We start from the raw sequence: 16,631 nt of genomic DNA, 5'->3' as shown, positions 1-16,631 counted from the left end.
AGACGCTGACGTTGTCTCTTTGCAAGCTTGTATATGATTGGCCTCAAGGCAATGGAAGTATATTGTGTCACAGACCTGTGGCAGAACCTACTGCATGTGAAATTAAAAAAAAAATTGAAAAACCCTTTCACCTGTTTAGCAAACTGAGCGTCCTGCAACTCTTACTATATCTCCAAAGAAACGCGGCTTTATGGAGTAAACTGCAGGTTTGTTCATAAAAAATAAAAATAAAAACTGATCATACTTTACATGAGCAATCCCAATGTCTGAAGAAGGTGAAATAAATGATAGAGCTGAGCAGGGACACGACAGCCCAGCAACTGAGTCAAGTGCAGAGAGCATTTCATTACTCCAGCACCCGGGAGCTGAAACCTCTTCGTCAAATCAACAGCGAGAGAGCAATTCAACTCCACATAACCAGCGGGGATTCTCTTTTCACCAACATGGGCAGATCTTACAGTTAACTCAGCAGTATGGAGAGGACACTTTGCACGTTCAAGAAGCAAAGTTAATTCAACGTTGTGTGAATACCGGCACTTCGTTTCATTATGGAGAGAAACCGCGAAGTGAACAGTATGAAAAGCAGGACTCTTTCTTTCAGAACCATGGACAGAACGACGCACAATTCCACCAATATGAAGAAAACTGCTCAGCATTCCAGGACGATGGACAGCGTTTTCAGAGTAAAGAGGATTTGGGGGATTATTACTGCCATAACCTGGATTATTTCCCCGATTTAGACAACGAAAACGATTGCACTGGACAGCATATGTAAGTAGCATATTATTATTATTATTATTATTATTATTATTATTATTATTATTATTATTATTATTATTATTATTATTATTAATCAGTATTACATTTAAATGTATTAGCAAATAACATAACAACTAAACAAATGCACATCCACCAAACAAAAAAATGCCAGAAACATTTGTTTAAATTAAAAAGGTAAATTCATACACCGATTATGTGAACACATTGACTATTCCAAACCATTATCTTTTGTAGCATTTTAATTCAAGTTTTTTTTTATTCCTCTGTAAGATTCTTGCATTAACTATTCAACATATATACCAATGTATTCGATAGAAGCCACCAAAACGGTTAATTCAAACTCGAATTGAATAAAATGAAACGCAATCGAAACTTAAATAAAACCTTAAAGTAAACAAGGTAATAGGTAAATCAAGATCATAATTTTCAGCTACACGGCATTAATATTATTTGATAACTCAATACTATTCAAATAATAAGAACATATTTGTTGAAGTTTCGAGACCTTCTTCGACGACTTCAGGTGGAGAAAGTGTGAAATATGATACTTTAAAATTAATAGTCCTTTCTTCTTTACACAAAAATAGACTGTACAGTATGTAAAAAGACAACTTATTTTATGGTTTTAAATTAACCTTATTATGAAGACACATTAGTTAAATATGTATAAAGGTGTGAAAACTCAATAGAACCATGCACATTTGTATTCTGTTCAAACTGTCTCACTGATCAGTAATACATCCCATGCCTATATTTATTTATACGTGTACAGTGTATTTCCAGCTGAGACAGATTGGATACCCAATGCTAGATAGATTGGATATACAGTGCTTGGATGCAGCTTTTTTCAGATAAATCCGAATGATTTCTACTGGATTGAGATCTGGTGATTGCCAGGGCAGTGCCAGAAAGTTTGTCTTCGTTTTCTTCAAGAATTCGTATGCTTTAGGTCGTTGTCGGGTTGGGAATGAATGATTTGCTACATGGCTGTATTCATTTGATCTTTAATCACATAGGTACAAGGTTTTCTTGGCAAACAGCAAATGTTAGACGATGTGTTTGATGAATGTACTTTAAAAGTGGTTTGCATCTACGTGCATACAACTCTTCTGTCTTAGGGTGCCGTTCTACAGTTCTTTCATAATCTTTCTTTATCTCCTTGGCTGTTAAGTTTTTTTTTGTTTGTTTGTTTTTTAGCTGCGCAGACGATTCTCCTACCTGCTGTCTTTTTCTGGCTATTGACATTATAATGCAGCATAGTTACTGTGTAATGGTTTCAATCCTTTTATATATATATATATATATATATATATATATATATATATATATATATATATATATATATATATATATATATATACTGTACGTATTAATGTAAAGGTGCTTTTTTTATAATAAGATTTTTTGTGAAACTACCAGAAATTGTGTATTTTGGTCTTTATCATACTAATTAGTGGCTAATGGTCACCACATGCTTGTATTGAACATGTTTTCTCCAATTATCTTATATTAAGTGTAGGGTGTCAATACGGCCACTGCCACTGTAGAACCAAAAAAAAAGAAAAAGAAAACAAGAAACAAAAATAGATTCAGACTAGCATTTCTTGTATAATGCATAAGCCTCATTTGAGAATAACATTGTATTATTTTTTTTAGTAGTAGTATTGTTTTGCATTTGATTCCTAAGGTATAACAAGGTTTTTTAAATTACATTCTTAAACTGGTGTAATGCTTTGGGAATGTAAACAAATAGGAATACAAACACATTTTCATGTGAACTGTGCATACTGTATCAAACCTACCAGAAATAAATCACAAAAAAGAAGCATATGGAGGCAGAAACTGTGTTTGTTTAAGTGTTCATTTGTTTTCATTCCTGCACAATGAATGACTGCGTCAAGAGGAAAGCCCATCCAGATGGAAGAGTGCAGTATACTGTATAATTCCCATGTGGCTTCCCTAAAAGGCATGCAGTGAAACATGCCACTCAGTTATATCATAGTCTAAGCATGCCTTTCAATTCCAGGAGGACCCCCATTAGTGTACTCAGAGGAAGGTCTTGCCAACCAAATACAAAAGTAAAGCATGTGTTAGTCAATCTTTGCAACAGATGTTTCTCTTTGAAGAAATCCAATGCAGAATTGTTGTGTTGTTGTTGTGTTGTTGTTGTGTTTGTTTGTCATGTAAATGTTGGTTGTGGTCATTGTGCACGTTGATGTGTGTAGACAGCCAGTGTGTCTTTTAAACACCTACTTGCATTTATATGGTGTACAGATTTTTTTCACCCAGTTTATTATTTGTGTTACTAAGAGATACTTCATATCATCTAACATCACCTAATATGTTCATATTGTATTTGTTTACCTGTATAATATCCTATAATGTGTGTTTTTGTGATCCTGTATTGCTTAGACCATTATCTGCCACGCTTACTAATTATTCCAGTCACCATTTCATCTGAAAAAGATTCCTCAAAGCTTTACCTTTACCTATGGGCTTAAGTGTACAGCACAACACTAATATGCAACCACTCCCCCACAATCTGTCATGGGAGTCTTTACAGAAGCGCTGTTTGCTAAGCATGGCAAGTGGTAAGTGAAGCAGAAACAACAATAAAGGACAGAGCACACACTGGGTGTGGTATTAACAAAAGACTTTCAATCAAAGCCATGTGTGGCTTGCTAGGCTCCCATGTACTGAATAGATTTGTTGTCTCCTTATTTCTCTGTCTGCTCCCTGCGTTTAGGCTTGCTGTGGCCTTTGAGGAACAAATTGAGCATTAAAGTTGGAAGGGCATATTCGCATTATGCCTCTTCTTTTGGAACTCTCTTCTGTCCTCTTCCATGTTTTTTTTTATTTGTTTTATTTATTTTTTATGAAAGAGTATTTCTTAATATATAATTCAATTGATATGATTTAGTTAAATCTTCTATTTTTTTGTTGAATTTTTTGTATTGTTAAGACAGTTATAGGTGAAATGCTGTTGTTGTTGTTGTCTATTTGCTCAAACAATTTGAACGAAGCTCTGTTTTCTGTAATCCTTGACTCAAAAGTCAAGCTTTTAACTACAGGTAAAAACAGGTTGAGAAACAAGAGAGCATTGTTTGAAATCTAATTTCCACAGGATGCATACACATTATAAGTCTTGGTTACTGTTCTGTTGGTCTATATAGGGTATTGGTGTATGTTGCTTAAGCTGACACTGACAGCTATAAACATGGCAATATTTGCAGGATGACACCATCAAATCTTAACATAGGAACCTATTGTATAGCACAGTACTATAGAACAGTTGGAGTTTGAAAGAACACAGTATCACATGACTTGGAGGATTTGACAGGAATCAGAGAGAGTTCAAAAAAGTGGGGAAAATCAATAAAAGAATATTGAGTAGCAAGGTTTAAAACCACTCAGAACAAGTGTTAATGTCAATGTTTTTTTTTAGGTCTTTTTGAAAGTGTTGTCATGTGCCATTGGCTTCTTTCATTCTTACCTTTCATACAGAATGGGACATCTTGAATGCTTATCTACAGTACATTGGAAATGTCACCCATGGCAACATTAGTACAGGAAACTGTAACAGGGCAGGAGGAAGACAGGGATTCGAGCAACATCTATATCTGTGTTTACATATACAGTAATCCGTCACGTATCTGTCCGTCACATATCCACCCTAACTGTTTATCCACCATGATCAACCTCTTCAACAACATTAGTTTATTTTTGAACAGAGGAGATTAGTTCAGATATTGCAGCTCCTACCAAAGTTTTCATATACTGTGTTGTATGTGCTCCGTGCGCTGCCATTGCTGGTAGTGTCACGTGAGCTGTTCACTGTGTTGATATGTAAATACATCCTGTTCACCTGCGAGGCGTATCAACTTCTCAATCTCCTGCCTGTCAATGAGCAGTGAATGCATGCACCCACACAGCAGACGCATACCCTGTCACAAGCATTAATACCCTGTATCTTTCCAAACAAGGGATTTAGGGGAGTTCCCTAATAAAAGCTGAATCTCAAAACAATATTTGTGTGAATATAGTAATTGTTACTGCTTTGTATAATGGTATTTAAAACAGGATTCATTCATCCGACTTTATAGATATCCACCCTGACTCTGGTCCCACCACAGTCGGATATGCGACGGATCACTGTAATAATTATTTGGTTCCATTTAATGCTACACCTACCATACATTAAAAGAAATATCCACTGTAAGGGAGCAGAGTTTGCAAGGTACTTTGGTGTTGGTTATTCTGCGCTCCTTAAAGGGACGAGCTAGGGCTTTCCCAGGCACCTTGAGGAAGCCCCGGTTATTACTCATTTTATTATAGATTCTTCATAAATAAGTAAAAAGGAATAATGTTTATGAAAAATTCAACTGAAAAAAATGGAAAAACTCTTAGAAGCTCAAAAAGGTATGAATTCTAAATCACATGATTGATCAAGAAATGTCTTGCAAGTAGATGGAACCCCTGGACTTAAATACCCACCTGTGCAGAAACTTAGAGTAGACAGCCCAGCAAGAATGCAACCATACAACTGGCGAGGACTTAACATGATCCTACTAGAGGGTACAGCGAGTGGTTGCACGTAGCAGAATAGGCAGTGGGCATTTTAAAAGTGCCCTGGGTCCACAGCACCTGTGGATAGTAATTACTAGTGTTGAGAAGAGATGTAGGGAGCATGTTTGGAGGAGTAAAAAAAAAAGCACAGAGCGAGATTATTTTACTTTACTTGCCAAAATTGAGATGAGGTTTAAAGCTCTGTAACCACAAATGCAGATGGCCTTGAATGACCAAGGTCTGGGTTCTTCAGTATAGAAAAGTTAAGATTATATTCTATCTATCACCAGAGAGCTGTCGCAGTAATATCACAGGCACTACTTTTTTTTTATTTGATTCCAGTAATTACATTGCTTGTCACAAAAGAATGAAGCTAATGTGAGATTATTTCACTTCTTGCCACCCTTTGAAGTTGGGAGCACAGGCTGTGCAAATGCATCTCTCAATGTGAGAGACTGCCAGATGCTCATTTGTCAAGCTGCTGTGCTCCTTCAGAAGTCCACTCAACCTTAAAAAAAAATATATATATATATATATATATATATATATCAGGTAATTTACTGTAATAAGAATTGAAAATAAAGATACAATGACTTTGTGATCATGCTGTAGGTTTACACAATCCAGACTGTAAGTTTATAAGTTTTGCTTAGATTCTGTTGTGTAACTTTTACCGTACAGGTTTTACAGTATGGCAATATCTTATACTCGCCTTCTTTTCACACAAAACAACTTGTTTCTTATATAACAGCGTAAACACATTAGATTGTGTTCACATCACCGATACTGGTTTGATGTGACAGTTTACAATCTCAGTGAGACAATCTCTGAGAAGAAGATTAACCGTCAATTACAGGCACTGTCACTTCGTTCAACTATCGCCGGTGGTAATCGATGACGGCACAGCCTTACAACAGAAGAGACAACAGAAACCATAGTTTTTGCCATGCAATATGCAAGTGGTAGAAAGTGACTGTAAGTTAGGACCAGTAAAAAAAAGAAAGAAAGAAAAAAAACTGTATACAATTAATTATTTTTGTATTTGTTTTATTTTTATATTTTTATAAAAAAAAATAAAAAAACAATAGGGACTCACAATACAGTTATCAGATGTGTTGGGCTCTAACAAAAAGATTAAAACTGTGTGACAACTGTTAAATGCATCTGGCTTTCATGACCCAGTAACTGGGTAAGGCTACAAGGCTGATTGCCCTGTACAAAGTGATTCACATAGCAATCAACAGCTTTCTACATCCAGAGTGCTAGCAACAGTATTGCTTCATCCTAAATTGGCGTGATTATAACTGACTTCCATTTATTGGGAAAGGGGCAAGTAAGTAATTATGTTAGAAATAGTACCAAAAAAGTAAGCTTGTTCTTTTGATGGCAATTTATAAGCTGGGTGTCCATGTTAGATGTTAATCTTGATAGTATATTGTATTGTGTAACATTAATGTAGATAATAATAATTATATTATATGTGTTATCATTAATTATTTCATGTTTAATAATCTCAGTAGATTCCTTCCATCCCCCAACCTAATAATGGAATCTGTGGGTAAGTAGTTTTAGTAAAACTAGACAGGCATTTGGAAGTCTTCAAAGCACTTTTTGGTCATACAGTAGTGTAACAGAGTGGAGGCTGGGCATGAACTGGCAACTTCGCACTTATCTGCTATGCAAAAGAGCCAGGTTTGTCTCCATTCATGGTTATGGGGCTTTTAACCTCATGTCATCTCACCCACAGGGGACAGAATCCGTAACGGCAGCGAATCACACAACACTATCTGTTACAGTAGCAGTTAAGTAAAGCTGATTGTAATTAGATGCCTCAGTGAAATTACATTTTCAGAGTCCTGAATGCTCATAACCATAGCCTAGGAATATTGATTAACGCATTATACAAATCTTGATTTTGTCAAGCAAATGTCCTTGGTGGCAGCATACGTTTTTACAGAAGGCGTCTGAAAAGATAAACATCCAGCAGTAACTGGGTGTTTATATTTCTCACAAGATAATCCTCTCGAATGAATGCTTTACCATTTGCATTCTCCAGGAAACACGCTGGCTGTCAAAGACCAAACAAATCAAATATCCACATTGCACATCAATGAGAACTCATTCTCTTTCACAGGCATTACTTTAATAGCCTATTTATCATATCTATTGATTCGCCTTCCTTGTAACCGTGCCAGTTATCCTGTTTGATGGTACTCCTCCCACCACAGGTGTGTGCTGGTATCAAAAAGAGATGACAGCAGATAGCTAGAATATTATTTACACTTGCAGCTATTTCACGATTCCTCCCCTGTATGCCCAGCTATTTTCAATAGCCTCTCTTACTTTGAAGAGTCTTGGTAATTTAAGTATTATTCTTCAATACTCGTATTCATTAATCTATAACAAAAATCACATTCACTTCCTCATGCATTTTTAAATAGAAATGAGTGACATGATTCGAAGTTGCATAGTGTTAAGGGCTGTAGGACTTCATTAGCTTCCTTTTACCGCTTTATTTGATCATTTATCTCTGACCTTGAAGATAACATCAAAACTGACCTTGGATCTGTGTGGGTAAAATACACCATATTTCCCTTATTATCTGCATTTAGATGTGTTCATCACTATGCACATATTGAACAAGAAATGGTAATTGTCTGAGAGCTAGAGGCTACTGTAGACTGGCAGCTTCCAACTATATTTAGACAAAGGTTCCAATCTAATAAATGGGTTTGCATTAATACATTATCCTCAAAAATATTAAAACAAAGTCATACGACCTTGAAATATAATGACTAGAGGTGGGACATTTAATTCCCCTTTTATCACACTCAGACCCAATACATACTAAATATTTTGGTGTCCCTGAACATCATCTCCTAAAGGATAATATTGATCAAGCCATCTCACACGTGCAGTGATACCCCAAAAAGACATTTATTTGAGGTGGGGTTTGTATCACCCAGTTTCTCCCACTCAAGACCCCTTCACATGAAATACTGTGGTATCTATGACAATTGATAATTGTCTCCTCTTTAAATATACAGTATATGAAATATTTTAATGAAAAATCTGTCTCATAAGGACAGTGGTACATCAAATATAATGAATAGAAACTTGCATTTGGTTAAGAGAATTAGTTAAAGACATGTTGTTGTCCATTTTAATGTATTGTACAATTAGTATTTCAGCTTAGTTTAAACTTTTTTAGTCCCTTGTGGACATTGCATTACAAGCACCTTGATCACCCTGCTTCAATGAAGAAACAGTCTTCACTTGATCTGTCACAGGAACTTGAATACGCCAGCACAAATTTAAGTATTTCAAATAATGTAGCAGCTTTTCAACTGCGCTTTTCATGCATTCAACTGTTGTCTAATTAGAGAAAAGAAAACACATTGTAAAATATTTCCTACTCTTACAGTTTTTTTTTGCCCAGTTGGTTGTGATGCTAAATTATATATTGTGTATGGACAGTATGTGTTTTCACTGTCTCAATGTTTACTGCATTAGGAACTTCATTCTTTCTTGAGAAGCTTATTTGGGTAATTAGTAATATGGCAAGGAGTGAAAAGAGAGCCTGAGTGCACCAGTACATTTAGTTGCCTTCATGTTGTGTAGCTATGGGGATAATTGGATGTTTAGAATGAAAACCAAAGTGTGTTTTATACAGATTTTAAAGTCAAAGATGTTTGTTTTTTATGCTTGGTAATTCACAATAAGGGCTATAATATGTGTCTAATCATTACTTGTCAAAAAAACAAAACAAAAATAGCATTATCATGTCTCTTAGGTCATTATTTAGGTTGTTTGATACTTATATAAACATTCATATTATCCCAAATGTTGTTTTTCTGCCATATTTGAGATACCCAATTCAAATGCTTCCGTAGTGCTGCAACCCACCTGCTAATCAGGAGGACTGAACATCAAGTTAGCATGACCAGGATTTGTACCAGCAAGCTCCTGATTGCATGACCCATTCTGCACTCCTCTGTACTAGATGAGCCTCAGACTAAAACGATCTTTGGGGAATTTAAACAAAGCACTGCTTACCAATAATGTAGACTGCATACAAGGCCATGGCATTATGTAGTGAACAGACACCAAACAAAATTAAACATGATCACGGGACACTTCCTGCAGCTAATAGCATGAATAAAGGCATTCAAATCTTCAAATACCGAGCTGCAAATAATAAACTATTGGAATTGATCATCTGGTAATTTAATTTGAGGTTTTACCATATTTTAATAGGAGAAACTAATTGTTATGATGAAGTGTTAAAATAAGTTGATAAGCTTGGCTAAAATGGCATTTGCGTAAAAAAAGAAAGCAACCTTTATACTCTATTCATCTCACGTTTACAAATTGCTTTTCTCATTTTTGAAGGGCCGTGATAATCTTTTTCTTTTAATTAAGCTGCCTTTTAAATGCAGCATTGTTCTTGTTGTTGACAACCTGCTGACAACAATTCAGTTCACATACAATACCATGTATTCTGGTAATTGTTTTCCTACAACTCTGAAAGGAAAAGGCAGGTAAAAGGTTGAAAAGAAGAAAAAAAACTGTCCCAAACTGTGAGTAAAACTGGAGCTATATGGGCACCCTAATAATAGTGAATGATTGCAGCTCTTATGAAGGCAATAATACATAAAACGCATTGGTAACAAGGGACAAGCACAGCTGAAGGTACCATCATTAGGGATATGCAAATAAGGGTGATGATGAATAAACTCATCAATGTGGAACATATGGACAGTGATGGTCAAAACAAACCAGCAGGAAGCAGCTTCAGGGCAAGGACATGACGCAGGCGAGACAGAGAACAAACAAGGGAGTCAATTAAAACCCGGTGAAAAGAAAAATGAAAGCAGAAGAGTTTCTTTACAAAAAAAAAAAAGTACATGGAAATGGAGTATGGTAATGCAAGAATAAAATACAAAAAAAGCATTTGGGAAAAAAACAAATTACTCTAAAAACAACTGAAGAAATAAAATGAATGGTTTAATAATATACAAAAAACTTAATAAGATAATATTTGTATCACATCAGGTCCTTGTAAAATTTATGTCATGAAACACACTTGAAATTAATGAATTGTATTGTGCTTTCAAACTGTTGCTCACAATTTGAATTCTCTATTTTATAGGCTTGAGAGCAGCAGTGGTCAAAACATGCAGAGGCGGCACACAACACTCCGGGAGAAGGGTAGGCGGCAGGCAGTTCGGGGGCCAGCCTACATGTTTAACGAGAAAGGGACCAGCCTCACCCCAGAAGAGGAAAGGTTCCTGGATTCCGCTGAATATGGCAATATCCCTGTGGTGCGGAAGATGCTGGAGGAGTCCAAGACCCTGAATTTCAATTGCGTGGACTACATGGGCCAGAATTCCTTGCAGCTGGCAGTAGGGAACGAACACCTGGAGGTGACAGAGCTCCTCTTGAAAAAGGACAATCTGGCGCGGGTGGGGGATGCCCTTTTGCTGGCCATTAGCAAAGGCTATGTCAGGATTGTGGAAGCCATACTTAGTCACCCGGCCTTTGCTGGAGGCCTTCGACTCACCCTCAGCCCGCTGGAGCAGGAGCTCCGAGATGATGACTTCTATGCCTACGACGAAGACGGAACTCGCTTCTCCCATGACATCACCCCCATTATTCTAGCTTCCCACTGCCAGGAGTACGAGATTGTGCACATTCTCCTGCTGAAGGGGGCTCGCATTGAGAAGCCCCATGACTACTTCTGCAAGTGTTACGAATGCATTGAGAAGCAGCGAAAGGACTCCTTCAGTCATTCTCGCTCTAGAATGAACGCTTATAAGGGTCTGGCCAGTGCTGCTTACCTGTCTCTATCCAGTGAAGACCCTGTCCTCACTGCCCTAGAGCTCAGCAACGAGCTGGCCAGACTAGCTAATATAGAAACAGAGTTTAAGGTAGGAAAGTAAACCATAAACGGCTGATATATTGTACGAAGGTGAAGATTCCAAGGGTCACATGGTTTTTGTTTTATTTATTTTTTTCTGAAATCAGAAAGCCAGTCAAAAGCCCAACATAATAGCACTTGAAAATATATACCCTTTCAAAGAAGGTATTTTTATAGTAGCAAAGCATTTTTTTCTTTATTGGGTCACGTCATATACTTTGTAGTGAATATCCAAGATAACATGTGACATTTTTTTTTTTTTTTTAATTTAGTCGTTGCCAATTATTTTTTATTATTTTCTCCCAATTTTGGAATGGCCAATTACGGTCGGTTCACCGCTGAACACACGGCCGAACACACGCTGTCCTCCGAAGCGTGTGCCGTCAAGCCGACCGCTTTTTTTCACACTGCAGACACACCATGCAGCCACCCAAGAGCTACAGCGTCGGAGGACAACGCAGCTCTTGGGCAGCTTACAGGCAAGCCCGCAGGTGCCCGGCCAGACTACAGGGGTCGCTGGTGCGCGGTGAGCCGAGAACACCCTGACCGACCTAACCCTCCCTCCCCCCGGGCAACGCTCGGCCAATTGTGCGCCGCCCCTTGGAAGCTCCCGTCCTCGATAGCCTGGATTCAAACTCACGACTTGCAGGCTATAGAGCGCATCCTGTGACAATTTTAAATGAAACATTCCCCCTTTCCCCTGGGAGTAGTTTACTGCTGTACTCTATTAAGTGTAACATACAGCAAATGCATTTCTGGTCACCTAGTGCCTTTTAGAACTGCATTAGAAAATCCTGAAATGCTTTGTATGAAACCTTAATTCAATTCTAAGTCACTATCTAAAGGCCTGTGTTGTGGACAACAGTCGATCACTTCCAGATATTAAAACCCATTTTAATACATTAAATAAAGTTTGATATTTAGAAACTGTTCTAGCCTTAAATTCTAAATTCCAGTTAGGTCCTGGGAAATTAAAGTTATACCCCCAAACATTCCTCACCAAATTATAAGTCCAGAGAAGTGCTCTTCAAAATTTAGATTGGCAAATAAATACAAATCATAATGAAATATATAAAGAACAAGACCACATATCAGTTGCCATGGGTGAACCCAACGCACAAACTGTGAGCCAAGGCTGCTGTGATAAATACTATAAGGCCCTTCCCACCTAACCCCATTGAGGGCTATATATCTAGAATGGGCCAGCTATCTTTTTTAAATATTATTATTATTTATTTCTTAGCAGACGCCCTTATCCAGGACGACTTACAGTCGTAAACAAATACATTTCAAGAATCACAGTGCAAGTAATAATACAATTAAGAGCAAGAAAATAAATTTATTTCTTAGCAGATGCCCTTATCCAGGGTGACTTACAATTGTTACAAGATATCACATTATTTTTACATACAATTACCTATTAATACAGTAAATATGGGAACTTATTCATGGGGAACAAGTCATCAAGATCCTCATTACGATTCCTCTAACTTGTTTCTGTTATTAAAAAGCTGTAAATTGAAAAGATTCCACAGGAGACAATATTTAATTACAAGCAATCACATTGCCATTATTTCATAATTACATAACATCCCTCATGTTTTCAGAGATACAACCGAGGTCACACATTTCATATTAAAGTGAAGTACTAATGTAATGGTGTTTGCTAGCTTCAAACTGAGGTAAACATAAAGAACAAACACAGTTATTTGTCATTTAAGAATTTTTTCTTTTTGAGTTGATGTATTTTTGTATATATATAAAAAAAATATTGATAACATTTTACAGTACGAGTCTAACTACACTGTTATTTTCATGTGCAGTTCCATAGGAATTGCATTGTAAATAGTACACAACCAGTTACTAGCAACAGCCACCTTTTTATTTTGCATTATAACTACACAACTATACAGTATGTGTAATTATTGTTGTATTACCGTGCAATTAAAATGTACTTAGAGATCAGTAATGAAATGTTACCAAAATATAATTTAACATCTATTAAATAATACTGTGCATTCACTCAAGGTTATTTGCATATTTCAATTTCATGGATGGAATTAAATAATTACATTTTTACTCAGGCCGCTCTGTATTCCTGCACATTAACTCTTCTACTCCTAGGCCTTCACTAGTTGAGGTTAGTGATATGATATCCTAGCTATTTCAAAAATGTCACTTTTATCTGCCTCTTGCACAAGTGTTGTGTGTATTCCCTCAGAAGCATGAATGAACTAGAGAGGCTTGCTGGGAGTGCAGTTACAATTAGCCCTCAGCTTTAAAATGTGCTGCCTGAGATAAGAAATGTCCAATCTGTATAGTGGAATTTCACAGGGAGTGAATGAGTTAACAAGCCATTCTGTGCCTGCAGTGGTGTCTTACACATCTGCTGTGAAACATCATTTTCTGGGTAACTGTGGCAGTGGTTGCAGTGTGCAGGTATAGAGGTGATGCAGTGCTCAATACAATGACAGACAACAAAGTATGGGTGAAATGGAGGTTTATTTTTGTAATCCAAAGTCTGATGACAAAACAGTGAGCAATAATGATAACAGACAATACACAATACACAATACATGCATTGTTAATGGCCTTTAGCGACAGCTCCGGATCGTGTTAACCATCTAATAACAACAAACAAGCAGTTTTTAAACACAACAAAACAAGTGTTAACCATAACAAGGAACAGATCACCTCGCTATATCCCCTTATATACTGTCAATCATGATCCCTTAGTTAACGATTGCAACTGCTCCTCTAGTCTGCGGCTGCCACATCGTTTCCCTTCTGGGACGATGATTTAGTGTACCGTAGCTCCGCCCCCTTTCTAGATGGCCAACCTAGAAAGCGATTGATGGAAACTATAAGCTAATGATGAGATGCCATAGTTTTAGACAAGCTCAGCTCTTCATCTTACGTGTGCATTAGCGCTTCAGACACTGGATTTCACTTTTAATAATGATATTATTTTATGTTTCACTGACAGCCTAGAATGGGTTTTGATTTGAAATTAAAAAGGATTTCTTGGAATGTTGTTTTTTTTTTTTTTATACTGCAACATCTAGTAATGTCATGGACAGATTTTGAAAAAAAAACAACAGCTGACAGCCTGTCAACTTCCATCATTACAGATTATGACAGACAGTGTACAGCATATACTGTATAATGTAGAAACGTTGGGTTTTGTGTACAGAATTTGAGATCCCCAGTCACAAATCCTCTCATGTTTATAAAAGGGTCTTTGATCAAGAAATTACATGAATGTGGTGCTTTGCAGGAGCTAGCTCCTCTGCTTTTCTTAAAGCAACCAAAACTTAGCAAATGCATATGGTTATTTGTCAAGATTCCCAGCTCTAGTAATACAATATATTTACCTACTTATCATTCTATGTGGCATGTGTGACGTTTAATAAAAACTAAAAAACCCTGAATCCGTAGGGCAGCAATGTTACATTCCCATTAGAAAGACACAAACCTTCAGACTGGTTCGTCATTCTACCTTTGCCTGGTCCCTGTTCTTGCGCTATGAATGACATTGATTACATGTCCACTGATAAGACATTGGACATATTGGACATACGGTATGCAGTGTCAAGGAACACAGTACTATAATCAAATTGCTGAAATTCAGTAACTGTCTAATTACAGTTACTCTGTAGTCCAATGACAGTTTTTAGCGATTATTGTTTTGGATTATTGGATTACACTTCATTACAAAAAGAAAATCAGAAGTAATCCTTGTAATCCACTTGGATTACTGTAACAGATTACGCAAAGTATTTCCCAGGAGCCACTATAATCAGTTATCTGTAACAGGCTACTTTTTAAAGTAATCCCCCGACACTGGACATTTAATCAGTCACAGATCTATTCTGTAGAAAAACCATGAGCTGACATCAGTATTACAAGACATGGGAAGAAATAATGAGCAGAGCTCCTAATACTGAAGATCATGCTATGATACCATGGGACTGCAATGGATTGGCAGTCTTCATTGTTTCTATAGCACCTCTATGTGCTATTGCCCCGAAGCAGAAAGACAGGCAGTTTATCTAGGGAGTAGTCAAGTTGAAATGAGCCCTATTTCTCTTGAAAATGTATTATTTAAACAGTTATATATAACGTATATGTTTAACTGCTGTTTTGATGTCTTTATTTGACCCTTCTAGAATGAATACCGGAAGCTATCTATGCAATGTAAGGACTTCGTTGTGGGAGTCCTTGACCTGTGCAGAGACACGGAGGAAGTGGAAGCCATTTTAAATGGAGACGTTGATTTGGTTCCTCTGACAGATCACCACAGGCCGTGCCTCACCAGAGTAAAACTGGCTATCAAATACGAAGTGAAAAAGGTGTGCTGTATCAATGTACTATTTTTTTTAAGTTATTATTTTTCTGTGATCTCATATTTATTGCTACCGGTATATGAACAAATAATAAATAATGTAGTTTTAATAAGGTGCAATGGAAGATCAAAAGTCCAGGTCTTTGTTCCAACCTCAATTATTATATTAAAACAACTAAACCTCTGACCAGGTTCTAAAGCACTTCAGAATTGCTTATACCTGGAATGGAGCAGTACGCAGGGATTGGTTCCTTACCCCTGATATATGCCATTGGTATAATGGTGCCACAGTAGTTGCCTTTCCATATTTTCATGTACTGGTAATGCAGTGGTAATTTCCCAGTGACTGACTGATTGCAACATTATAACAAGGTTTACTATAAATAATGATTAGTTCTTTTTTCAGTGATCAGGGACAATCAATAAGCAGTATTTCTGTATTTGTTCCATTTAGCATTTGTCTTTCCCCTGGACGTACACAGCCTTTTATTGACTAGAAAGAAAAGTAAACATATCCATGTGTGTGTTCTTCAATGGTGGATTGTTCTACATGCTTTCTGTGTGTAGGTGGCACAGCCCTGTGAAGATAGACGAGTCTTGGTATTAGATTTGGCTGGTAATGGTGGGTTAACAGTATTCATTAGTTTTTGTCAAAAGCAGTTTTCTTGTAAGAATGAAGGAGAGTAAAAGCTTCCAAACAATGTTAGATGTGCATCGGCAGACTGGTTGTTTTGTCATTTACATTTAATTTGATTTGATTTGATGTCCTTTTTTAAGTTTTCATGCCTTTAAACCACAACAGAGAAACATGCCTGCACTGTAAAGCACTTTCTGATCAGTAGAATAAAAACAAGCAGCATCTCTCGTAATGTTTACCAGTTAATTACAGATTCATTCATTACCATTTTCACATTGGCACTTTAGAGTGTGTGGGGGAGGGGGAAGGGGAGTGGGGGAGTGTGTGTGTGTGTGTGTGGGGGGGGGGTGCTGGTTTGAGGGGTTGGAGGCAGGATGAAATGG

General features: G+C 37.0%; 1 protein-coding gene across 1 annotated transcript in view; it reads left to right on the top strand.

Annotated features, from left to right (window-relative positions):
* The first annotated feature begins 402 nt into the window (after nucleotides 1–402).
* The window catches only part of LOC117413423 (short transient receptor potential channel 7), a 33,512-nt gene continuing 17,283 nt past the window's right edge, over nucleotides 403–16,631 (top strand). Inside the window, exons 1-3 of the mRNA XM_034022598.3 lie at nucleotides 403–771; nucleotides 10,499–11,276; nucleotides 15,436–15,618. Coding sequence (XP_033878489.3) covers nucleotides 770–771; nucleotides 10,499–11,276; nucleotides 15,436–15,618 — 963 coding nt within the window. The 5' untranslated portion in view covers nucleotides 403–769. The remainder of the gene's footprint in view (nucleotides 772–10,498; nucleotides 11,277–15,435; nucleotides 15,619–16,631) is intronic.

Source organism: Acipenser ruthenus, chromosome 23 (assembly GCF_902713425.1).
Source record: "Acipenser ruthenus chromosome 23, fAciRut3.2 maternal haplotype, whole genome shotgun sequence".
NCBI classification, from domain to species: Eukaryota; Metazoa; Chordata; class Actinopteri; order Acipenseriformes; family Acipenseridae; genus Acipenser; species Acipenser ruthenus.
Note: the sequence above shows the minus strand (reverse complement) of the source record. Positions and strands in the feature narration are given on the sequence as shown.